The 26,807-nt window shown below is 46.4% G+C and overlaps 1 protein-coding gene across 4 annotated transcripts in view; it reads left to right on the forward strand.

Moving 5' to 3' along the window:
* The window catches only part of LOC8035166 (octopamine receptor beta-2R), a 469,086-nt gene that overhangs the window by 389,269 nt on the left and 53,010 nt on the right, over positions 1–26,807 (forward strand). The window contains exons 1-2 of one of the 4 annotated variants that reach the window (XR_006076860.1): positions 13,724–13,829; positions 13,913–14,069. The exons of 2 other annotated variants lie outside the window; for them this stretch is intronic. Coding sequence is in view for 1 of the 2 variants with exons in the window: in XM_042287388.1 (XP_042143322.1) it covers positions 13,688–13,689 (2 nt within the window). In the remaining variant the exon portion in view is untranslated. One more of the 4 variants, XM_042287388.1, reaches the window with a different exon arrangement.

Here is a 26,807-nt window from a genome sequence, read left to right on the forward strand (position 1 = left end):
ATAACCCACAAGCTGAGATTTGAATACATTCAATGAGATGGGGCCGATCAGAACATATGAATAGAAAAGGGAGTAAAGGAAAAAGAGAGTAAATTGTGGGAAGAGAAAATGCAGGGGAAATCAGCTTTAACAATATACAGGTCACAAAACAAGAAATAAAGAAGGAACAGTTTAATGAAAATTCATTGGGGAGCTCATCGGTGTTTGAAGCTAAAACGGGAATGCTAAGGACGAAAACATATGCGGCTAAATTCCAGGAAATAGACACTCTAAGCAACATATTCAACCGCAAAACGGAAACTATAGAACATGTAATTTTGAGGTGTATGGGGCTTCGTTCTAGCGTCTTGGGAGGGATGACTACGGATTTAGAGGGGGCACTGGGGGGATATGCAAACATGGATGGATGAATGGACAGGGAAAGAATCGGGGTAACTAAGAGAAGATTGGAAGATTGATGGAAAGGATCTAGGGAGGGGTAAAAATACAGATAAAAATAAGCAATGGAAACACTTTAAAAGGGGGGGGGGGGGTTGCGTTAGAATAAAATATATACAAATTAAAAAAAAAGGATGACGAAATGTTAGGCTCAGTGGCACAGGCTGCCGCTTGTTACAAAGGGTATAGCCATTACTATTCATCCATCCACCTATCCATCCGTCCATCCGAATCCAATCTCATCCCCGCACTGTTTCCGCCATTGGCCTCGTGTTTTGTCGTCGAGCGTTGGAAAATGCCCAGCAAAAGCAGGTTTCAAGGTGCGTGGCTATGCGGTGATGTACATAAGAACTGAGTGGCGCCACATACGACAATCCAGCGTCGTGCAAGATGCAAGCTGCGCGGAAAAACCTTCGATGTCGCCGTCATGGGCGAATCGGCGTTGAAGAGCCATGTGAAGAGCGCAAAACGTGCCAGCATCCTGAAGATCGCAACAAAGAGCTCGGTGCACAGTTCCCTGGCTCCGAGCACGTGTGAACAATCCACTGTCCCGCCTCCACCGCAGTTGCCAAACCTAAACGCTGCTTGCAAGACGCACGAGTCGGTGACAAACGCCGATGTGTTGTGGACTCTGAAGGTCGTCACATTCCACTGTTCCTACCGGTTATCCTCACTAGCGGGCAAGTGATTCCAACACATGTTCCCAGACTGTGAGGCGGCAAAAGCGTTTTCTTGCGGAGAAAAGAAAGGCGCCTATCTGACGTGCCATGGACTGAGACCTTTCTTTCTAACGACCTTGCAGCGGGAAATCGACATGTGTGGGCACTACGTTGTGCTTTTTGACGAGTCATCGAACGACTATTTGCATTGCAAACAAATGGATGTGCACGTAACGTGTTGGGACTCGTCCAGACTTGTACCGTACGCATTACAAGTAATCAAATTACTTGTAATCGATTACTTTTTGGAGTAATTTTGTAATCAGTTGATTACTTTTATTAGGCAGTAATCACAAGAGTAATCTGATTACTTTTTGAAGTAATAAAATTACTTGTAACCGTTACAATTTGTCCACGGGACCTCCCCCCCCCCCCCCCCCCCCCCGGCACACGCCTTTTTTTATAAAATGACAAAAATAAAATTTGCTTTTTTTTCGAAAGGAAAAAAGATTTTTGCGGAGCTGTAGGGAACGAGGTCAATCTCTTTCTATGTACAGTTTCTGCGGAATGTCTGTTCTTTTTTTTTTTTTTCGAGCTGTGACTGGGAGTGGGAAGCCCCAGGGAAGCCACAGTGCATGAAAAAGGCCATTCAGGGCGAAGTTTGAGGAAGCAGAATGTAGCTTTGTGAGTCTTTCGTTCAAACTAGCCCCCTCACGCACACACACACTGAAATAAAAAAATAAAAAAAATAAAAAATCCTGCTTAGGGTACCTACTCGCAGCCCGTAGGAGAACCAGAACCGAAGAATGCCTAAAGCGGATGCAAAATATAACAAAGGCAATTGAAATATTTCCCCATTTTCCCTACGTGGTCTCTGTGACAAGCAATGTTTCGAGTTGACAAGTGGTCGGGGCGATCTCTTCCGCTAATGTATACTGCACATGGTCCGTTTCAAATCCTGGAGCTGCTGCTCTTTTGTATAACATGCGAGCTCATCCACATGTGAATAATAAAATGAGCGACGCAAACATTGAGCGACAACCCTTGCTCAAGCTTAACAAGATCTAGAACCCCCTCCGCTCCCCCCCCCCCCCCCCCCCCCCCCACACACACACTGGCGAACGCGCAAATCATTAAACGTCTTCAAACGAATTCTATGCGTGTGTCCGCATTGTGAAGGTGCAACGACCACGAAGAGGGAGCCAGTTTTTCTTCTTCAATACTTGTGCAAATGTAAAATATAGGTTGGAAGTAGTTCATTGTTATGAGCGCTAAAGATGTGTCTTCACACAATAAAGTAATCGGAAAAGTAACGATTACTTATTTAAGTAATGTCCAATTACTTTTGCCGTCGAGTAATCAAGTAATCTAATCGAATACTTTTTAGCCAAGAGTAATAGTAATTGTAATCGATTACTTTTTTTTAGTAACGTGTACAAGACTGGACTCGTCTCACAAGGTGACAAGAAGGTACTACATATTGGTGTTTCTGGGGCACTCCACGGCCGAAGACGTACAAGAAAAGCTGTTGAGCGCACTCAAACCCTTGCCTCTTGAGAAGATCCTTCAGATATCGATGCATAGTCCCAATGTTAGCTTGAAGTTCTTTAAGAACTTCCAAGCGCACCTGCAACAAACATACCAAGTTCTGTTTGTGGACATTGGCACCTGTGGCGTCCACATAATGCACAACGCCTACAGGGCAGGCGTTACAGCAAGTAGGGGACTAGATTGCTTACTGTGTAGTCTCAGCGCACTGTTTGTGAGCTCTCCAGCAAGGAGGGAAGACTTTACAGCAGTTACTGGGCAGGAAACATCTCCCCTAAGTTTGTTCCTCACCACTGCGTAGAGTACGTCCCCGTAATTGAGAGAGCCTTCTTTTTATGGTGCGACATCAAAAAGTTCGTTGAGGCTGCAAGGAGCAAAGAAATCAACTTGCCAAAATATGGATCTTTTCAGAACTTGGATGAGTTCTGCATTGACACTTTGCTGCCGACAAAGCTTAACGTTGCACTGGGTGTTGCCATGGCCCTCAAGCCATTCCTACCGGAGTTTCAAACTGATAAACCGATAGTCTTCTTCCTTGCAAGAGATTTGGAAAGTGCTATCCGGAAACTGCTAACAAGGTTTCTGAAGTGCTCAGTCTTGTCCGCGTCAAAAGGACTCACGGGCCTACTGAGGCTGGACATTGAGAACCGAGACAATCATACTCCAATCATAAAGGTGGATATAGGCGATACAGCTGAGCAGATCGTTCAAGAAAGCCAAAGCCAGTTCGAAGGACGTGTTTCAGTTCCGGATGGAATGTAAACAGTTCCTGATCGCCGTGACAAAGAAAGTCCTAGAGAGAAGCCCCTTGAAATTCCCGGTGGTTAGAGAATTTCCTGATTAAACCCACGACTGATATCTTCAAGGCGAGATGAGTGCCTTCCTGGTTTTAGAAAAATGCTGGACGTCCTTATCACCGCAGGGAGAATGACAGATCACCTACGAGACACGGTACTTGCACAGTACACTGAGCTCTTGCAGGAACAAAAACATCACCTCCGACTCTTTGAAAAGAGCATGAACAGAATAGATGAGTATTTAACTGAGCTCATGAAGTTTAATCCATCGTATACAGAGCTGGGGAAAGTAGTTAAACTCTTGCTTGTCCTAAGCCATGGACAGGCAACTGTGGAGCGAGGAATTAGTGTAAACTGCCAGGTCTTGGTAGAGAATCTGATATGGCCTTTCCTACGTCTCTCAACGAATTGCGTGCGATGCGTTGGAAAAGGCAGGTGGTGTCCTCAACATCCCACTCACGAAAGAACTGAGGACCGTTGTGTCAGCTGCAAGATAGCAGTACAGTGCATATTTGGAAGCAGACAAAAAGAAGCAGCGGGTGGATGCGAAGCAGGCAAAAAAGCAATCCATTGGTGAAGAGATTGACACCATGAAAACAAAAACATAGGAAACTTGAAGCAACTATAGCTGATCTCGCAGCCTCAGAAGATACGTACACAGAGAAAGCAGATAATTTCACATACATCGTAAAATCAAATAGTCTTAGGAAAACTACAAAAAGCAAGGCCGAGGAGCTGCTTAGCATCAGCCAGCAAATACAGGAAAAGCTGAAGGAGCTCCCCTGAAGCTACCACAAGCGGTTTTGGAAACAATTTTTATTTCGGCTTAGTGCAATGCAACAAGATAGTTTTTTTTTTTTGCCTAGTGCAATAAAAATGAGACCTGCAATTTTTTGACAGCAGTGTTTTATTGAATTCTGCTAATTGTGGCATCAAGTTAGGTCCTTAAAAATGCTCTCACAAGGCCTTGAGATTCCTTGAATATCCTTGAATATCTATCTTTGAATCCCGTGCGAACCCTGCATCATGTTTATTTTCAATTGAGCCACAAACATCAATTACACAACGCATTTCAGTTAGGGATTATACAAATGAATGTGATTAATTAACTGTGGCTAACTATCTGCTCAGAATTGTGGACCATGTGCTCACCGTGCAACATACGTATTATTCCCGTTTCAGCGGTTCCACGAGGAGGGAGGGTCCTATAGAGTACCACCCTGGTTTTAGTCTTCTTTTTGTTTTTCTACATAATTCGTACGGCAGTTGCACTGATCCTCTCGGTCTTGCCCCTTGGCTGGCGTGACTGGCAGAGCAGCAAGAATGGATCGTTCTGTCTAGGTTACGTGATGCTGTGCACGTAGTGATGATTTCAACTGCCCGACGAGGCATGGGAATCATCTCTTTCTGCCAGCAGTCTTGCAAATTTTTATCAGGGCGCTGTTGTACCTGAAAGAGTTAATAAATGTTATGAGTCCGAGAGATGTTTTCAAGAATTTGGCAAATTATCATCCCAACATCTTCATTATGGAGGTTGCATGGAGATAAAGTGTGCTTGGGTGTGGTGTCTGGTATAGCGCGAGTGAACAATCATAAAAAAGGTCCGCTCATTTTGTCTCTTGATGTTGGTGCCTTTAATGCAGTGGAAGAATGGTGATGTGTTTTGTTCTTCACGAGGCAATAATACTTTGATTGTGGAATGGACACAAAGCGTTGTGTTCTTGAATTGAGCCCGGCGCAAACCTTCCATAGATCAGTGTAAAATTATAAGTATTTTAGAGGAAACAAAAAAATTAAACCGGTGTCCATTGTTTAGTCAGATATTGTTTTGGGAAACGTTGGTAAACACCCTCCTCAACAAAGTGCCTAAACAATGCTTTCTGGACATCAATTTGTGAGGTGTTGCAAAAACTTGAAATCGAAGACATGCTTCCTTTCAGTAAAGCCATTTCGACAAAATTCAGAGCGAGTTGTCGTTCGAGATTTGTAATGTTTTGTGGTGAAGAGACAGACAGTGAACAAATACATTAATTAACCAACACGTCAAATCTTGTCGAAATGTGTGGCAGCAGTCAAATATAGAATGTGCCTACATAGATCAGGGTGAGTGTTCAGCAGCTTTATGACCAATTTTGTTCTAAAACGCCATTTGACAATGTGGAGACAACTTGAGAAGTTGAAATGCATGGCATCTACCAAAGTGTAGAACACATTCCTGATTTTCCATATTTTGCTGACACAACGGACAGGCACATACTATATATAATACTTTCAACATAAACGAGTAATTAAGCACAGACAACTCAAAACTGCGGAGAACTACTAGTATCCACACAGGGATTTTACTTTACATATTAGGGGTCAAGTGCTTGCATCAGTAAATGTGCGTGCACACCACATATGCTTGATCAGGTTTTTCACGCCAGAAGCTCTGAAGACTTGTTTATTTTCGGTAAGCGGGAAAACCCACCTGGATAGCGGACTGGTACACGTTGCTGAAAAATAGTAAGGAATTACATTTGCAATTAACCCAGGCTAAATTGTAAATGATTACAATTACAATTACCCTCCTATAAAAGTAAGTAACTGTTACCCCCAAAAGTAACCTGTTAGTTTCGTGACGTTACTTCATACATTATTGTCCTCAAGTAAGAAGCAAAGCGAAGAGGGGTTATTCAAGCTCTTATTGTTGCCAGCTGTTCCATTTATTGACTCTGAGTATTTTGAGCAACAGCTGGCTCTTGAAAGTCTCGTCATACATTTCGCGTCATTCCTTACTGAAGGTGTCGACCGCTACGCTGTACATCCTTGGAACTTAGGCACTGGATGGGAGTGCCATACTGTGCCTCACAAATGCTTCATGCTCTGCATTGAGTTTCTTCAGTGAAGCAATGGAAGTACTATTTATCTCGAATATAGAGCAAAGCTTTGTCGTTGCAGCCGTTGCCTGATATTCGATAGCTTTAGTAGATCGTTGCGATACCTCCTATACAACCGATAACAATATAATTATGCGCTATGGCGGCGGCGGAGTATCGGATATTGTCATCGGAGTCATCTGAACCGTCTACTAAAATTCTTTATTGTCGAAATCGCTAAGCTGTAGAAGACCTCATACAACTAGCCAAAACTGGAATACGAATTGATTTATGTACATCTTACTATACCGGCATATATTACCCGGCGATAGCCAAACATAATTGGCAATAGTAAGGGGATAATTAAGTAATAAATAAGGTTTGGATCAATATTCTTCTTCGTTTGGTTTTGAACAGGTCGAGCCTCGGTTGAGACGTTGGTGAATAAGAAAACGTTTTCAATATATAAATATAAGTAATAAAACAAATCAGGACACTCAAAACAACACTTAATTAGAACGTCGGTTAAAACAGTGATATGTAAACGCACGTTTGTCATGTGTACCTTTCTTGATGCCATTCAAAAACGCACGGAGCACGGACCGCAGTTTGCTCCGGTGTTCCCCAGATAGACATCCGCTGATGCCACGGGCAGCGAAGGGCAGTGAACTAAGCCGCACTACGGCCCAAGTCATGAGTTTCAGTTTCTCCCCAAGCCCAGAATCTTATGTCTACGTCCGCCACCATTTTGTTTTATTTCTAAAAATCTCTGCTTGAGATATGAAGCGCGTCCTGCCAGGTTAGATGTGTTCGCAAAAAGCTGTCTCACAAAAAGGGTGACTGAGATGCAGATAGCCTGGCTGGAATTCACAAATGAAGTGGGCCAACCCTAGAAGTTGAAATAACAAAAAAGTTAGTAGCTTTTAAAACCGGCTCAAACAAGGTGAAACGAAAAAGAAAAAAAAAATCCAGCTTTCTAAGAGAAGTGTGCTGCAACGAACGAGGATGGATGTGGCCACTACACCTTCACATATTGTCATATCATTTTTAGTGTATTGTAGAGTAGACGGAGAGTTTTCTCCTGTTTTGACATTATGTAAATGGTCGTAGTCACTATAAGCGAGAAGAACATTTTAATTATTTTTGTGCACTTACCACCTCGAGCTTTTCGAAGACGCACACAATCATTTGGTGTCCACTTCCCGTCTTGTATCGCAAATAGAAACAAAGGAACTAAAAAAAGGGGGATATGGCTTTCACCCCCTTTTTCTTCTTTTTTGGTAGAAATACATATTTGGATTTTTCGAAAGGGTTGTTAGGGTTTTAAAAATGTAGATTAAAATAGATTCAGGAGCTTGGTGTTGTAAAGAAAGGCTTTGAGGAACTGAAGAGTGCCAAGCCTCCCTTGGCGCTGGTCAATGCGGGTGACAGAGTGATTGCGCACGACTTGACCCAAATAAAAACAACCTTTTTTTTAGGGGGGGGGGGGGGGGGGGTCGTGAAAAAAATGTAAAGAATTAGAAGAAATCCGTTACGTAAACAGATAAGGCAATAACTTTACAATTACTTTAGAAAATATCTAAATCTTCCGTTACTAAATCACTGATAAATGTAAGGGATTATGAGATACTTGTAGCCCATTACGTACAAGTAGGCCTGATAGTTTATGCAGCAAACTCTTTTGCACTCCTATAAATGATGAATGAAGAAAGAATAAAACAAAACTGGGACGACACAACCCCATCTTTCATATGGTTGTCTTATCAATGCCTGCTCAAGCGCAACCGCGCTCTTGATGCACACATGCGTAAACCCGGTTACTCGAAGGAGGCGGATGATTTCGGCAGTTCCGGGGAAGTGGAGGGGTCCGAGCCGTCCGAGTGACAGATGCCTGACGGTGAGACGCGTCACTCTCCGCATTGCACGGCGCGCCGTCGGTTGTGAAATGTTTACAGCTAGAAACATCCTGCCAGCAAAGGTCGCAGCGTGACGAGCAACTGTGGCTTGTGTATTGGTTTTATTCACGGGCTTTCATAGCTGAGCTCGCTGCTGCTTTCGAACCACAGGGGAAGAGAGGGGAAAACTGCTTTTGTACGAATTTTGAGTGAAAGTTAATCTTCTCTAATTTTCTAGAGGCAGAATAGCGACGTCTGGGGAAGCCTGGAACAAAGGAAAGTCCCGGTGATGACGGAGTTTCTCCTTGCCTTCTTGCGATTGCCGGAGAGCTGACGGGAAACTGCTTCCGAGCTGTGAAAACCTTAAGAATGGCGTCCATTGAACCCCCTATAAGCGGCAGCCGCCTATTGTCACCGTTCGATTTATGCGGTCAAGCCACCGCCGAACAGCTCCTGCGCAGTTCCCGTTCGTTGTCGCACATCCCGGTGGAATGCCTTCAATCACGGAGGGACGGCCGCTTCTCTTCGCAAGAAATACCCGTTCCCGAAGGCAAAGCCGCAATTGCAGGAGACAAATATTGAACGCGGCGATCGCATTTGCAACACCACATCTGCCAGCCGCCATATTGAAATAACTACCAAGTCTCGTTCAAGGTAGCTCCTACCCACTCTTGAAATTTGGGCATTTCAAGTTCGCTTCAAGATCAAGTTCGGTTCAAGTAAAGGTGGATTTATGAGGCGCGCTTGCTCGTTCTAGACGGACTTGAGCAACTTCAAGTTGGGCTTCAGAGCAATTCCTATCTATGAATTCGGAAGTGCAGAGAGATGAGGCGGCAAGCCTCGAGTCGGAGCATGCACGTGGATACGCAAAATGCACGTTGCCCGCTGGAGCCTTGCGCTCTTCAATCAATGCGAGTATGAGGCTTTTCGACAAGCCCATCTTCTCCTTATCAATTAGTATTGCCGCAGGAACATATACCGCTGTCTACCGCTGTATGCGCCGTTTGTGCTCTTTTCTTTCTGATTTCACATAGAGGGAGAAAGAGACCTGCAGGTCTTTAACGGTCCCTTCTATTAGTGAGCCCCTCCCCCCGGCCTGGTGCACAATCAAGGCCTGGCCATGGCATTGGAGCGTCAGGGCCCCTCTTTGAGCTGGTCCCGGCTCGCGAGCACCACTTACGGGATCGTGCAACATTAATCAGAGCTCGCCGAGCCCGATGAATAATGACCCATGCGTGGGTAAGCCGTTACAAACGCACACGTTCCTGGTCAGAGTGCCTTACTACTGCTAGCTGCAACCGCGTCATGCAATACAAAAAAATAAAAAAACAAAATGGAACCCGCGACAGTGCGTCACGTAGGTAGCTGAGTGCGAAAGAGTTTCGCGAGGGCTCGTGCGCTTTCAGTCCTTGAAAACAAAACGAATGTAGTCACACACAAAAAAAGGAGGATCTGAATGAGATTCGTGGAGCCGGCCTTAAATGAAGGTGGTCTAATCGGCGCTCATCTTCGCGTACCGGGCCATAATTTTTGACGGCTGCGTGGGTGCTGGGGTTTTTTTTTTTTTTGTCTGTGTTCGCATTTCGTGGCCCACCTTTGGCCCGAAGATACGATTAACGTGTTGGACGGGCCTGATGGCTTCTCTGGGGGGCAACGGGGCGAAGGAAGCCTACCCTAACTAGACTTTGGTGGAGAGAACGGCGCCCGGAAGCCGTTCGAATCAAGAAAGCGCCACCGCTGCCTGGGCGAGCGCCATGGAGCCAATGCACACGAGCATAGTTAGCCAAGCTGTGAAAGATTCAAGGTTAGTTATAAAATTCAAGAGCTACCAAAGACGACGACAAAAAGGAAAGCGAACAGGACGAGCGCTTGCTCTCAGCTGAACATTGATTGAAAAACAGCTAAAGCAAACAACCTCCGATAAAAATACACTGAATCACTCAGTGACGTCTCTGATCACCACGCGTCGATAAAGTCATTATCTTTTTAACGCAGAAAAAGTGACGGCTGGGTGACGCAGCCTTCAGTGCCCTCTTTGTTAACGTCTTTGTTAGCGCTTTTAATTTTATAAGTCATTAACCAACTCCCCCGCTTCGCCACTTTAGTAAAGGTCAGTGCCCGTCAAGCGCGAGCCTTCCAGAATAATTAAAAGAAAAATAACGAAACAATGAGAAAAAAACAACAACATATATGATAAAAGGGTGAATTTTTATGTCGTATCTAAAAGCTCAATGTGTTTAGTTTATAAAACGCTGCCCAGGGACCTTGGAGCCTTCTTCTGATAGGAAAAAACACAAAAATGTCAGCGTCCGGCGCTTGCAGATAGCCTCCATGACTTGGGGATGGGACAGCACGGGGCACTTGGTCCCGGGACGAATTCACCGCCGCCATGCCCCCAGTGTGAGCACAAAAGACACACACACGTGCGCACGAATACACACAAAGAAACACACACGCACACGTATACGATTTATATGAAGGTCACTCTAACGCGGGTGGCTTTCTTCTGCGCTTAGCGTCGAACGGGCTTTTGTCAGTGCCACTTCCCTAGCGGCTGTTTTCTAGCGAGCACGATTTTCTCCTTGGCGTGTTGGGGGCTTTCGTTGCGCTACCAACCTTGGTCCGCTCGCCCAAGTGGCGCGTCTGCGCAGGAAGGTGCACGGTTGCAGACTCCAGCCGAAGATGGGACAAAACTGGACAGAACTCGAGACGTTCGCGACGAGTGCTGGCGTGCATCCACATCACGAATATCTGGAAGGTCGAGGCAAAAGTTGGCTCTCTCGCGCTCCAGTAATTTTAAGTTTATGAGGGAAGCGGGCAATGACACTTTTCTATCAGACACACTCAAGTACTCTAGTCTCGGACAAGCGTGACTCGTTCTGTTGCTTTTTTGTCGGCGATGGCTGAAGAAGAGAGATGTATTCAAAACGGAGCCGCCTCGACAGGAAGCAAGTACATGCGTCGAAAGTTCGCTCCTATATGTCACAGATGCCTCGAAATGGCGCAGCATGGCTGGAGCTCCAGGAAGCGTCATTATATTCGCGCACTCATTTTCAAGGCAGCGAGGCGCGCAAACCGCGTCTGCGCGCGGAGTCCAAACCTGGTGCTGCTCAGCCCTGACATGCGCGAAGCCCGAGTGTGAATTTCCAGCAACTTGATTGCCTTGTTCGTACATTTCTCTCTTTTTTTGCAGCCAGTTCTCGTCTGAGGCCGTGAATTGATTGGCTGCGATGATAAGACGCTCGGTGCTCGCATCGCTCCGCGTCTCGCGCCTTTGAATCGCAAGGAAGGGCACGCCAATCCATTTGAAACAGAAAGATCGCGGAGGGAACGCACGATGTCGGAGCAGTTACACGTGCGCCGTCATTGGCTGATGCCGGGGAAGCAGAAAGATTCTCCTTTAAAGGCCCGTTCACACACTTGCAACCAAGTAGGACCGGCTAAGACAAGACCCGTTTTTAAGCCTCTTGCCATGGCTTAGGACTTGCTCCGCTGCAGCGCATCCGGTTCTACGCCGTCGCAAGAGGCTTAAAAACCGGTCTTTTTTTAGTCGGTCCTTCTCGGTTGCAACTGTGTAAACGGGCCTTAAAAAGTGGAATGCGATAGATACCCATAGAAACCCCGCTCGTTCACAAGGCGTGCAAGAGTGTTTGCGTGTCCTAGTCGGTAGCATGTTTGGCTCGCAACCGAGGCTCGTGGATTCGGATCCCGCCTCCACATAAAATTGAAATTTTTGCATTAATGCAGATTAATTACTCTAAAAAGTGAAATCATTCGAGACATGCGGGGACCCTTAACGCGCGTTACATTTCAGGATTTCAGCTGTATAAAATTCCCGCGCGAGGTCACGTGGCTGTGGCGTCATGACCCTATCGACCAATCAGGATTTTCGCAACTTTCCTGGGACGCCACCGGCCTTTCTGGAACGCCACCGAGGCCAGCGCTACCCGAGCTCGTTAAATGTCGCTTTAAAAGCACGAAGACGTATTTGGAAAGAGTGCCAGCTCATGAGGTGCCGAAGCGAAGGCGAATTTGCACGCCCAATAGACAAACTGAGTGTCAATCCATGGTACCAGTTTCGCACGCAGTATCAATCAGGGGCCTTCGCTTGAATCAGCTCGAATAATGGGAACGGGGCAGGACCGTGCTTCACGATGTCATGTAGTCTTGGTAACAAACGGCAGACTACGCTTTTTGCCACCGAGATTTCACGACCCCTGGAGCCTGGTACCGTACGACCTTTTAGGTGAGAGAATGATCGTTTATTTGTTAGTTAATAGCGTTTTGTATTTAGACAAATGGGTCCCGGAATTCTGGCTAGGGCCCCCCAGTACGACACCCAGATTCCGATACGAACTACTGGCTGTCGGTATATTACGTGGCTTATAAACCAGCTTTAGCAGTGTACACGGTGCTACGAAACCGATTGGTTTTAATTGACAGTCCACACAATAGGAGCGCATCTAGCTGCTGAGGCGCATTGGTCCAGGTGTGCTCGCGATACTGCAACCGTTTCTTGTTGTGACTTGCTCGGTCTGAAAGCGATTCAAGGTGAAAGCAAACCACGTGACAACGATAAAAGTGAAAGGAGAACAATTCAGATTGATAGATGTGTGGCGGCCTCCGCTACCAGCCGGCGACGGCGCCCACCCAGCCGGCGCCAAGCGGCGCCTAGGCTCCGAGCTGCGAGCAACATGCGCGCGTGCGAGCCGAGAACGCGCGCACGCGCGTATCTTGAAGCAGTACCTAAGAATAAAACATAATTCGCCACACACGTTTATAAATCAACACATATATATTAAACAGAGTGCACCGTGGTTTTATAAATTGTAACCGAGATAAATCGGTCATATAATATGTTCGTGTTCAGATAGAGAAGCAAACGGCAATATTAAAAAAGTGGCGACCAGATTGCCTCTTCGACGAACAGCCCCTCGACCAGTTGCTTTATGACAAGGAGGCCTATTCGACGAGTTGGCGGAGACCCTTCCTATATGATTTCCCATCCCCCGTCGCACATATACCTTTGCGCAGCCCATGTATACATTTCTTTTAAATAATCTAACCTGTAAATGGTGCTACTTTCCAGATCTTAACTACGGTGAACTAGTAACTCATATATCTCTGTTCTGACCATATAGTCTACAAAACATGTTTGTTGTAAATAAATACTGTGTAGGATCCTTGTAGGAACACACCCATGTGCAGGGTGTAACGTGTAGTTGAGGAGTGGTCAAAAACGCCTAGGAAAGCGGCAAAGCATGTATTGTGTTGTAGTAGTGCACTCCTTGAAAGACGACTCAGCAGACCTTTGACTGGGAAATGGTCACTCCAAGTGTGCTGTAGACATTGTGCTAAGATGTGGCGAGATAGGCGTGCTAATTTGTTGTTTAATATAATAAATATATTGGTGTTCATTTGGATTTTCCCTGATTTCTTTTTTTTTTTTTGCTTTGGAAGTGTAAAACCTAACAAGTTCTATATTCCTCCAGGAAGCTGCTGAAGGAGTCTACGACGGGATCCTAAGCGATCTCATGGCCATACTTCTGTGAAGTTCATAGATTCCTGGGGGCTCTGCCTGTGAATGATTAAAGCCTGGTGGAAAACTGTGTGGCCTCCTTTGACGCAGCGGAGGTATGGGATTTATTCAAAGCTTCAATCTTTAATTCTTTTTAGACATTTTAATGAACTCGCTTAAGCACAAGTTACCATCACAGGTGGGCGACACCCTAAAGGTGCTCTGTGAGGATGCCGTTGCCATGGACTCTGAAGACAGTCCAAGCCTGGTCCAGCTCGACTTGCTGAGCACGTGTGCAGGGTCCTCCAGCGTCGGGGGCATGAAGGCCAAGAGCAAGAGAAGCCCCAAAAATACAGGTCCCGAACAGCGTGTAAAAATGAAGTTTGCTGAGAAGCAGCAGGATTTCATGAAAGGGGCTGCTTGACGAGTAGCGTGCCGTTCAGCTCTGCTGGGAGAGAATGAGCTATCACTCAAAGAAAGACAGCTCAGCCTGCTAGAGCAGATGCATGACGATTTTGTACCTATGCAACAAAGGCCAAAAGAAAAGTAACTATAATAATATAAAATAGCGCAAAAAGGTACAAAAGCAAGCGACAAACCGGACAGTGCCTGAGCGAACCGCCTTTTAATTCCACCACGATTTTGGAAAGGCACAAGAAAAAAGTGACACGGGAGGAGCTTGAGGCATTCTACATCCACTGTGGTGAAAGAAACTGCATTAGCGCAGCGTCAGTGGTGTTGTCTACTAAGGAGATGGAATATTTGAAGCTGACAAAAAAGGTCCAGCACGTGCGCTAATGAGTAGGTATCATGAGCGTGTGAACGCGTGGAACAATGTTTGTTTTGTTTCTCCTTGTCTATCAGTAAAAATATATAGTTGCGAGTTAGCGAGCTGTCCTGTCCGGTGTGTGGCTTCCTTTTGCACCTTTTTGGGTTGTTTCTTTTCATTATGCTTAATCTTTACGAACTTGCCGAGCTCTTAGACTTATTACAAATGTAAATAATTAAAAGTTTTACCTATAGTGAAACCTCGAAACAAGTTGTTGTTAAATAAACCCCAAATGTAGCAGAAACGTGAGGTAAGCTGTATATTCTTTCGAAGGGCCATTCTAAATATACTGGACACCCTTGCACCTTGCATCTCTGTCGATGCACAGGATGAGTTCGGTACAGCTGGGCAGTTATCTTGTGACAACCCAAAATTTGTACCCAACATCATTAGATTTCTTTTCTACAAAAGAAGCCCTTTCACATTCCTTTGTGTGCTTATATATTGGGCATGGGTCGCCTTGTCCGTTTGGGCACACTCTGCCCAGGCAGTAAATTATTCTATTTTCAAGCTATCCAATGGGTTAGAAAGAACCAAGGGCGAAAATGTTAGGGGGTGTCTGCGGCTTCCTGCCTGACCCCTCCCCCCCCCCCCCCCCCCTCCTCTAATTGCTGTGCAGTATGCTGGACCTTGTATCAATATTTGTATAACCACCAGCAATTTCAATCTTATCGAAGCACACTTCAACGTTAATTGCTACAGGTACGGCCGAGGAAAGGTGAAAGTCTCGGAAGGGTTTCACTTTATCCGAACCACGTCCTCATTATTCTTGGAATTGAAAGGGGCGTCGAGAGACCGTGCAACTTACTAGTGCAGTTGGCTAAGCGTCGAACAGTACCAAAAAGGATGCGCCAGTCGCTCCACACATACTTTTCTCTCAGCTATAGAAGTTGCCCAATATTTTAAGCGTTATAATCGGGTGGACTTGTTTACAAGGGATTGGGTGAGGAAGCATCTTTAAATACAATTGAGCAATTCGCGTTGAGTGTTCTGGATATTCGGCCTTAAAAGGTACACCTCCGTATTTTTTAAAAGCTCCTACAGGCACGTGCTATTGGCAACCCCAATTGCTACGATATGGACCCCTACATTTTTGATGCTGTGCACTAGAAAAATGATTACACAGTCCAGTCTCATTAATTCAAACTCCAGGAGCCCTAAGTTGTAGCTGAAAGTTGTAGCCGAAAGTTCGCGGAGCGCGCCGATTGGACGTCGACGAGAAAAATGCCAAGTCATCGTCGTGATTGTCCAATCGGCGCACTCCGTCAACTTCGGCTCCAACTTTGTGTTTGACGAGTTTAGGGCCCCAGGGGGTCACATACTTTGGTTTGAAATATCAGAAGTTTGAATTCTCAATATTTCCTCTAAATATGAGGTGTGGTTAAAAAGCGATTTGCTATAGAAATAGCTACAAACACCAAGCAGAGTTTTTTCACACTTTCCTCTACACAGTCCCATCTATAAGGAGGTACACGCATAAAGCATTGGTGAATTTCGAAGCGAACGTGTGCTTTTGGCCGAATATTTTATTATCAAATATCGCATAGTTTCCAAGCATTTTACTACCGTTGTACCATTCTTAAAGAAACATTCAGCTGAACTCGTGAAGGCCCACTTGTCTACTTCTAAGCTCAGTTAGCTTTAATATAACACTATCTATCGACTGTGGCGTCAGAAAGTCTAATCCCTACATTGGGGTGGCATGCCAATGAAAGCTTTGGCATAAAATTAAACCTAATGAAACGCCCAGCTATCCTAATCAGGGGAATTTAGAAATCTGCTCCCTATATGAAAATATTATTTCTTTAATCTGGATTAACCCCATCAGAAAAAAATAATAATTTATAATTAAAGCAGATTGCCAGGAGAGTGCTGCTTGCTAAGTCGTAGTGGGGTAGTCCCATCGAGCGCGCTTCTAGCTGAGCACCCGCAGGAAAGGGGTGCTCGTTGAGAAGTTGCGCTGAACGGGCTAACCCACCGCAATTAACAAATAGTGGAAATTAAGCGAAAATGCTGTTAAGCGAAAATGCTGTTAAGCATGCCCTACAGGCTTTGTGGGTCCACGGAGTCATTCAACAGATCACAGATGCGTAGGATGCAGCAGGTACGGACGAGAGTGTTCCCATTTTATATTGTAGTTTCACTTTTTTGTTATAATGCTATAAAATCCTGCCTTGAGGCGGCCGAAGACATTCTCAACAATGCGTCTTGCCTAAGAACGGAAGTAATTCTCCTTGTGCTGCGGTCAAAACCGTACAATAGAGGAACGGCTTCGTCAGGATTGGAGTCAACGGGAAGGTCTGGTTGCACAGCACGAGGAACGCCTGACCGGACACAAATCTCAAAGCACAGCTAGCTGATTAGTGTGAGACCGCAAAAATCTGCCTGGTATCGAATCTAGCTGTGTTTGGAAATTTGTCCCTACCCTTTAACCCCCTTGTTCCCCTTCTCCTTGGATTATTATCGTCATCATTTGAGATATGCGGCGGCTTTTAATTCACCATACATGTCATATTTTAATGACTTTCATTCCACGCGTGACGTCACGTTTGACGTGAGCGTTGTTGGTTGTTTGAAATTCCCGCGCGAGGTCGTATGGCTGTGACGTCAGAACCCTATCAATCAATCCTGGACTTTCTCATCCCGCCGACGCCGGCTTTTCTGCGTCACGAGCTCCTCAAAACTATAGCTCTAACATACAACAATGAGTGATTGGTGCACATCAGACAAACTGGTTCGACAAAAAACGTTGCAGAGAAGCAGCTTCGAAGAGTGATGAATTTACGCCTTCGGCACCTATCTCCACGTCTTCAAAAGAGGAAAAACGTGATCAGCGGAAAACGTGAAACATTCATTTACTTTATGCGTCACTATGCGACTAATGAGGAACTGCAAAGTGGCCCCTTTGAGCAGACCAAATGCTCGTGATTCTGTCCATTTAAGTGTGGGCGTTGTTATGAATGGCCCCCGGACCAGACCCTCTCGATCTAAACCACCCGGCACTGGGGAACCCCCTTGAGAATCGTCGCCATATGGTTCCGGTCAGTTGAGATTGAGCCCGGAAACGAAGCGAGCGGCGACAAAGGGATGGCTTTCGACGGAGGACCACCGTGTTGTTGCCGCCACACCTAGGCGCGAAGCTGAGCCGGACCCTTACTTCTGGCGGGGATTACACTGGCCCGAAACAGGGTCACCCGACGCAGGAACCGGGGATTATTGTGCGAAGATTCCGGATGACGGTGCGCCAGCTGCGGGACCTCCGTGAGGGTGTGTTCAGCACGGATCATCTTCGGACGCCACTTGCGGATTGTTCCGGCCCAACCCTTTTCGTGCCACAAAGCCGCCTAATGGAGAGATCGGCACCACCTCGGCCAGCGTCGTCTCCCAGGCTGAGAGTGGACCCTTTGTTGTCGCCTCCTCGGCGCGGCATTCGAGGGCGGGAGTGACTCGGCGCCGGGATGTGATGTCCGGCCGCTACTACACTGTGTGCTTGTGCGTGCTAGTGGGCGGGGCCTGACCAGTTGGGGAACGGCGTCCTGGCCTGGAGACGTAGGGAAGGGGGACCTTATAAAAAGAGCGGTTTTACGCGCTCTCGGCGTGTTCTCACGTTGTTCTCATGCCGTACGGCAGACTGTACATAGAATGTAAATAAACAGTTTGAGAAGAGACACCCTGGCTCGCTACCAACTCTGCCCGATGTCCTGGGCGACGCATGGCTCCAGCGGAGATCGACTACATGGAGAAGCCCCGAGTCACAACAACTGGATGGCAGCGGTACGATTCGACTTCAAGCCACTGAGGAGACCTGGTACGATTCGACTCCAAGCCGCGGAAGAGACCTGATGGGAGCGACGGCACGGAACCTGCGGAGTTCGGGCTGCGGCACCGGTGAGTGTTCGACACTTTTCCTTTGAGATTTACCAGGATTTGGATATCAAAGAGTAATATTTAATCTAGTTCTGAACGTCTACCTGGAAGAAAGAAAAGGGCTACTTCCAGGTGTGTGATAGGAAAAGTGACTTACACGTCAGGTATCATGGATCTCAAGGCACTACGCAAACCAGATCTAGAGGCAATTTGCCTAGAGTTGGGGATCGACATTGCGGGCCTGAAAAGAAAGCCTCTAATTATGGATGCTATTCATTAGTCGGGTGCTGACGGAGACGAACTGCAGGAGTGTTGGGAGTTTATTCAGGAACGCGAGAAAAGAGAGCAAGAGGAAGAAAGGAAACGCGTGGAAAGAGAAAAGGCGCAGAAAGAGTCCGAGGAGAGAGCAATCGAGAAGGCCAGGATCGACCTCGAGCTTGCGCGGGCAACTGGGAAACCAAGTTCAGTGGGGCAGCAGGGCTGGAAAATGAAGAATCTTTTGCAGCCCTACAAGGTTGGCGAGGATATAGGCCTATTCCTCGTCAATTTTGAGAGGGCTTGTGAGAGGGCAAGTTTCTCTCGGGAGTCGTGGCCTCAGCGCCTCTTGACGTTGTTGCCGTGTGAGGCGGCGGACGTGGTAGCCAGGCTGAGTAGGGAAGACTCGGAGGACTACACAAAAGTAAAATCGGGCCTCCTCAAAAAGTACAGGTTGTCCGCCGACGCTTTTCGCAAGCGATTCCGCGAAGTAAAGAAAAAGACCAGCGAGTCTTATCCTGAGTTCGCGTACAGCCTGAAGTCGAACTTAGAGGAATGGCTAAAGGGTTCCGAGGTTTTTGGGGACCATGACAAGGTGGTAGAGTGCGTCTGTCTCGAACAGTTTTTCAGTACCTTGCCTGAAGAAACCCGCTACTGGGTGCAGGACCGGCCTGACGTGAAGACGGTACAGCGGGCGGCGGAACTCGCTGAAGAGTTCAGCTCTCGTCGTGGCGTGCTTCCCGAAGGGCCCGGTCGCCAGCACAGAGACTCTTCGAAAGGGATCGGCGCGGGGTTTAAGGACAGGTTACGGCAAGGGAAAGAGAAGGGTAGCCACAACGGTAACGCAGATGGGGCGGCGAAGGAGGGCGAAAACGGAGGAAAGAAACCTGAGGAGAAAGGGCACGGGAAGGCGTTCGAGTCCCGAAAATTTTCAGTGGGTGATTTCATTTGAATTCGACCAAACTTGTAGGGGGGGGTCTTTAGATTTAATCGTAAAAAATATATATGATACCCGAATCCTTGTGATGAAAGAAACTGCCTTTGAAAAAAATTAGAATTGTATAGTTTGAGAGAAAAAAATTCTGAGGCGCTGCAGGGTAGAACACGTCAAATTCCCAATTTGATTTTATCTCGACTTTAGCCGCCATTTACAAAATATCTAATTCTTGCAGAATTATTATATTTATTACGCAATATTTACGCAGACTTGGCTATTTTTAGAGGTAAATTTCTGTCTTCTGTTATTTTAAATGAATTTTCTAAAAAATCTCAAACATGCAACCTAGAGCAAGTGTGACGCAACTTCGGACAGCTATATGAAACGAACGGTAGGGCGCAATGACGTGAGACAGATATCTGTGCGTAGCTATCAATGTAAGCTATCGATTGACATGTATTTTCTGGTTATTGTGTTTACCGTGTTGTTTTTATTCTGCCACAAATATAGACAAAAATGAAAAATATGCAAATTTTGAAGTCAATTTTCTCAAAAAAGCCATTTTTTATTTCGTTCATACTTTTTTAATTTATTGCCCAGATTCTGCTTAATAACCGGGTATAAATATTGCTTGACCTTTTTTTGTTGTAGTTTTAGGACAACCAGTTGAATAAGTCATTTTTATCGCGTAATACCAACCTCCGGCTCCGGTATGCGGGCTTCACCGCAACATTGATAATTGGCTCAGCAATATCAGATTTCACTGACAACCACTTTACCTCGTTGCATACCTAGTAATATACTTTTTACAAAAAAAGAAATGTCACAAAAAAATGACAGAAGGCAAGTGGCGTAGGCAAATTTTTTTTTCTCTTTCAAACTTTTTTAATTGATTTCCCGTGTGTTGCTTACCAGCTGGGTATGCACGTTTTCTGGCGCTTTTCTTTATGTTTGTTTTTACATCAAAAGAAAGAGCCATGTTCGTTACATCAGTTGCAACTGGTCCAGTTGTTAGGTGAAGTATAGGTTCAGTAACCTCTTCGCGAGCGCCAGCAAAAGGCTGCGATTCTTATCATGAAGATTACCATGCGACTCTTAGTTGACCACGGCGTGCGCCGTTGCAAGCAACGGCGCACGCCGTGCTTGCAACGGCAAGCAGAGGGCTTGCAGCAATGAATTTGTATAAGAGAACTGCGGAACTGCGTCGAAAGCAGAAAGCCGGAACCTCGCGAGGAATGAACGCGTTATTTTGAACTCAGTCATGGCTGCAGTTTTCAGCTTTAAAAGAAAGAGTTGCGCGGACTACTTCGAGAGACATAAGCGAAGGGTATACCGCAACCGACGTTTTCGTTATGTCACCGATCTCAACGTAGACGCCTTGAAGATGATCCTGCCTCCATCGAAAGCCGCGGCTCTTGCGTTGGATGACGTGCTCTGCCAGAACTGCTTCCAGTACACCGGTGAGAAGCTTTCATCATCTGTCAGTGATCCATGCTCGAGCTCTCCAGCAAGCTGCATCGAAGAGCACGAAGTAGTGGAAGGTCTTAACGAAGAGATTTCTGCTGCTGGGCTTGAAACAACTCCTTTGCGCATGCCTTGTACAGTAAACCCGAAAAGCCGTCAGGCATATGCTGAAAGAAAACAACGGGAGATTGAAGGATCACACAGCCGACAGGTACGAAAAAAGTTGGCGACTGCATATACCTTGGAGCCAAGTGGGTCAAGTTCTCGCAGTGATCAACCATGCCTCGGCTGCGACGGGTGGTGGGCAAACATCAGAGAGGCCTTTGTGAAGGCGGCATCTTACCAGGAGAGATGTCAGCTCCTCACGCTTGTGCCCAAGGGCGTAGCCACTAGGGAGGTAGAACGGCTAATTCCTGAGGCATCGAAGTACCTTCTGAAGAAATCAAAGCAGCTTCGTGAATGGTTCGGCGTATGGGAGCGTCCGGAGCCTTATCACGGTGGAAGCATAAGCGAGGACACCATACGGGCAGCCACGCAATATTACACCGACGACGATCTCGACTGTTCTCGGCAGAGCCCAAACAAAAAAGATGCTGTTAACCTTCTGAAGGATGGCGAAGAACATGTGGTCGTGAAGCGGTATATGACAAGGTCTGTCCGAGAGACGTACAGGCTGTTTAAGGAAGCAAACCCGGACTCAAAATTAGGTCTGACTAAATTTTACTCGCTGCGGCCAAAGTGGGTCAAGCTAAACCCTGAACAGACTGTCTGTGCATGTGTGTGCTGTACGAATTTCGATTTGTGCTTTTCCACCCTGAACAGCATGCGAGAAGAAAAAATAACAAAAGAGGAGATTCTCGCTTTGTGCCTCTGCCCTGAACCCTCGTCCGAATGTTTCAGAGGCGAATGCAAAGACTGCCCCTCGACTGACAGACTCTCCTTAGAATCATTGGAAATGGTGCCTGAAGAGGAAATTACATTTTTCACATGGGAGAATGGTAATTTGATAAGCAAGACTGCCGACTCCAGCGCCTTTTTGAAAGAGCTACAGAAATGGGCCACAAGGTTTTCCACGCACGATTTTATTCGTAGGACACAACGGGAAGCCATACGGATTGAGAAGTCTAGTGTGACCTCAAGACACATCGTCATGCACTTCGATTTTGCGGAGAACTGGACGGTAATTTTGCCACACGAGATACAGGAGTACCACTGGCACAAGCGTCAGCTCTCTGTGTTCACGTGTGTGGCATCCACGTCGCAAGGCTCAAAATGCTTCGGCGTTGTCTGTGAGGACTTATGTCATGACACTTCCCATGCGCTGCTGGCTCTGAGACTTATAGAAGACTGGCTGGGGGAGCACATCCCAGTTTATGCTTCACTAACGTACATATCCGACGGGGCACCTGCTCATTTTAAAAATAGATTTCAGCTGCATGAGTTCGAACGAGTGGGCCATACCCAATTGAAGTGGATATTTTCTGCCTCTGGGCATGGTAAAAACTCTTGTGACGGGGTTGGAGGGCTTCTCAAACACCACGCAACGGTGCACAACCTCCGTTCACCGGAGGAGCAGCTCGTCCGAACATCAGTAGATTTTGTGGACAAGGTTGGAAGGCGTGTCAAAAACGTAACTCTCATGAACTTAACCGAGAAGGAGGTGAGTGACTTCCGCAGAATCAAGAAAACAGAGTGGAGTTGCGTACCGACTCGGAAAGGCATCCGCGCTTCGCACGTGTGGCGACGCGAAAGGGGAGAAGTGCAGCTTGAGCGAACTGTTCTATCTTCGTCTTAATGCATGAACCTCTGTGGTGCACGTGCGGAACTCTCAGATGATCTACGGCTTTGTTTTGTTTTGTTGTTAAAGCCTCTTCTTGTACATTTGCGCTTCTGTGAAAAATTATGTGTTTCTATAGGTGTGCCTTGTTAACCCAAATAAATTACTCAATAAATAGAGTGATTTTGTCAAACTGTTACCTATGAATGTTTTATTGCATACTGCCAACAAAAGAGTATGATTACTGTAAGCTGAAAAGCAACTTCCGATATGCTGTGCGTAGCCCAAAAAATTTAAACGTATGCAACAAGTAGTCCAAAAGCCGAAGGATGGACAAAATGTAGTCAATTTTTTTTTCACGTACCTCGGAATACTAAGGGCCAATGAAGGATAGGCGAAAGAATGCCATGCGGTAAATTTAAAAAATTCGAGCCGATTTTCCGATAATGTTTGTATAAAATAAAGATTGTCCGAAACGCATAAACGGGGATATTGTTTTTCTGGACTGGATACTGCCGTAGAATGCAACCCGACATGATCGAAACGGATGAAACGTCTTGGATCTCTCCACTCGCTTAGGCTAGTTAACATTGATGTTAACTAAATTTACTTTTGTTGTTGTTTATCACGGCACAATGTTCCAACAAATAATTTAAATATATAAGTTTCGTGCAACCTCAGTAGTAAAACGTTGTCGTGGCGACGTTCGAAAATGCAAGCTGTGACTTCGCAGACATCACTTCGTCAATTCAGCCATCTCTCATTTCTTTATGACGTTACTGATTTTTTTAAAAATATATTAGTAAAAATTCAACGGGGTAAAGTAGTTTTCAGTGAAATCTGATATTGCTGAGCCAATTATCAATGTTGCGGTGAAGCCCGCATACCGGAGCCGGAGGTTGGTATTACGCGATAAAAATGACTTATTCAACTGGTTGTCCTAAAACTACAACAAAAAAAGGTCAAGCAATATTTATACCCGGTTATTAAGCAGAATCTGGGCAATAAATTAAAAAGTATGAACGAAATAAAAAATGGCTTTTTTGAGAAAATTGACTTCAAAATTTGCATATTTTTCATTTTTGTCTATATTTGTGGCAGAATAAAAACAACACGGTAAACACAATAACCAGAAAATACATGTCAATCGATAGCTTACATTGATAGCTACGCACAGATATCTGGCTCACGTCATTGCGCCCTACCGTTCGTTTTATATAGCTGTCCGAAGTTGCGTCACACTTGCTCTAGGTTGCATGTTTGAGATTTTTTAGAAAATTAATTTAAAATAGTAGAAGACAGAAATTTACCTCTAAAAATAGCCAAGTCTGCGTAAATATTGCGTAATAAATATAATAATTCTGCAAGAATTCGATATTTTGGAAATGGCGGCTAAAGTCGAGATAAAATCAAATTGGGAATTTGACGTTTTCTACCCTGCAGCGCCTCAGAATTTTTTTCTCTCAAACTATACAATTCTAATTTTTTTCAAAGGCAGTTTCTTTCATCACAAGGATTCGGGTATCATATATATTTTTTACGATTAAATCTAAAGACCCCCCCCCCCCCCCCCCCCCCGACAAGTTTGGTCGAATTCAAATGAAATCACCCCAGTATGCTTTAGGTGTCACGAGCCGGGGCACTTCGCTGCCGGGTGCCGTAAACCACGAGTGGTGTTTTCTTTCGTGAGTGAAGACGATGAGAACATGCGTCTGTTGGAGCCCTACATGCACGACTTGGTGGTGAACGGTAAACCTTGCAAAGTTCTCCGTGACTCAGCCGCTACAATGGACGTGATTCACCCGTCCTACGTAAGTCCATCTGACTTTACAGGCGAGTGCACCTGGATTAGACAGGTCGTTGAGGAGAACAGCGTATGTCTGCCGATCGCCAGGGTCAAAGTGGAGGGGCCTTTCGGGGAAATAGAAGTAGAAGCCGCGGTATCGAAGTCCCTGCCCGAAAGGTACCCTTACCTCTTTTCAAACAGATCCGATCACCTTCTGAGGGAAAAGGGCCTCAGATTTGGGGAGGGAGTTGTCCAGGCTTTGACACGTTCCAAGGCGCGCGAGCTCGCAGCTAAGCAGTCGACCGAACACGGTAGTGAGGGCAGTCGGGACGACAAGCACAATGGGTCAACTACTTCTGACTCCATCGAGATCCCTGAAGTGATTGAAGTTGCGCCCAGAGAGGGCAGTGACAGTAGGAGTGATCCGGCTGAGGATCAGGAACACGTAGATAGACCAACTCCTGAGGAAGAGGGTAATTTTCTCTCGCCTCACTCATCGAGTTTTCAGAGCCTGGTGGAGGTGGACAGAGACACTTTAGCGGCCGAACAGGCGAGTGACCCCACCCTGCGTAACATGACGAACCACACTCAAAGGGAGGGAGTGGCTAAGCGGAACGTTTCGTTCCACACTCGTTCTGGCGTGGTTTATCGACAGTACAGGGATCGCAAAGGGGTCAGTTATGATCAGCTAGTAGTTCCGACAAAGTATCGCAGGGACCTTCTCTGTCTTTCGCATGGTAGCTCTTGGTCGTGTCACTTAGGCGTAAAGAAAACCAAGGCACGATTGCTACAGGAATTTTACTGGCCGGGTTGTTTCAAGGAGGTGGAAGAGTTTGTGCGCTCGTGCGATGCCTGTCAACGCGTTGGAAAGCCAAATGACAAGCAAAAGGCGCCACTGAAGCTGGTACCACTAATCACCGAACCGTTCCGACGTCTGGTGATTGACGTTGTGGGACCTCTTCCGGTGACCGATTTGGGATACCGGTACATCTTGACCATGCTTTGCCCCGCGACTAAGTTTCCGGAAGCAATTCCCTTAAAAGAGCTTAGTTCCGCCGGGGTAGTTGACGCGCTTCTGTCGGTGTTTGCTCGGATAGGATTTCCGGCAGAGGTGCAAAGTGACCAAGGGAGCGTTTTTACTAGCGCCCTGACCACGACCTTTCTAGAAAAATGCGGAATTCGTGTAGTGCACAGCTCGGTTTACCACCCTCAGAGCAACAGCGTAGAAAAATTGCACACAGTTCTCAAACGCGTTCTACGCGCGCTCTGTTACGAGCATAAGAAAGACTGGGAAGCCTGTCTGCCTGCTACCATGTTTGCTCTGCGGACGGTCCCGCATGAAACTACTGGGTTTGGTCCCACTGAGCTGGTGTACGGGCGATCCGTAAGGTCTCCCCTCCGAATGTTACGTGAGGCATGGGAAGGCGAGGGCGAGCAGGTGACGGTTGTGGCCTACGTTTTAGAGCTAATTGCTCGCATGCACAGCACTAGAGAGTTAGTAGAGGCTAACATGAAAGCCGCGCAGACGAAAGCCAAACTCTATTACGACAGAACAGCCAGACGTCGCACGTTCGCCGTAGGGGACGCGGTCATGCTGCTCAGGCCCACTAAGAAGAATAAACTAGAAGTTCAGTGGGAGGGGCCAGGTGAGGTAGTTGGAAAGTTGTCTGACACGAACTATAGACCGTTTTACTGAAAGAGGGCGAGAGCGAAAAGGGGAAAGGGCTACCGGCGCTTTCCCCCTTTCTGATTGTGTAGAAAGAGTGAAAGTCCCGGATGAGAGGCTTGGCGGGTGTTGGGCGTCTGCAGTGCCCCAACTTCGTTCGCGCTTTCTTCTACGTTTCAAACTCCCAAACTTAATTAGAGCCATGGTCTTCGATGGGGACAGTCCCCCCGTCATCGGGACACCATTGCTGGGTGATAGGGTGCACGAATAACTACAGAAAGCGTCGAATACTGTCCGAGGACATATGTAGCTTGCAAGGAACCCGGCAAGGCGAGAGCGGGTGCAATATCTTTGAGCTCCATCGCTTTCCACATGACCCGTGTGTCCCGCGGGTCATGTTTCCGTAAACCGAAAAGGCGTTTCCTCAACGCCATCCTCTCGACTTCGCTCGGAACATTTCGTGAATGGAGCGCGCACCGAACGCTGTACCGCCGATGAACATGGGGTACGCTC

The sequence above is a fragment of the Ixodes scapularis genome, unplaced genomic scaffold (genome assembly GCF_016920785.2).
Source record: "Ixodes scapularis isolate PalLabHiFi unplaced genomic scaffold, ASM1692078v2 PGA_scaffold9__187_contigs__length_104089568, whole genome shotgun sequence".
NCBI classification, from domain to species: Eukaryota; Metazoa; Arthropoda; class Arachnida; order Ixodida; family Ixodidae; genus Ixodes; species Ixodes scapularis.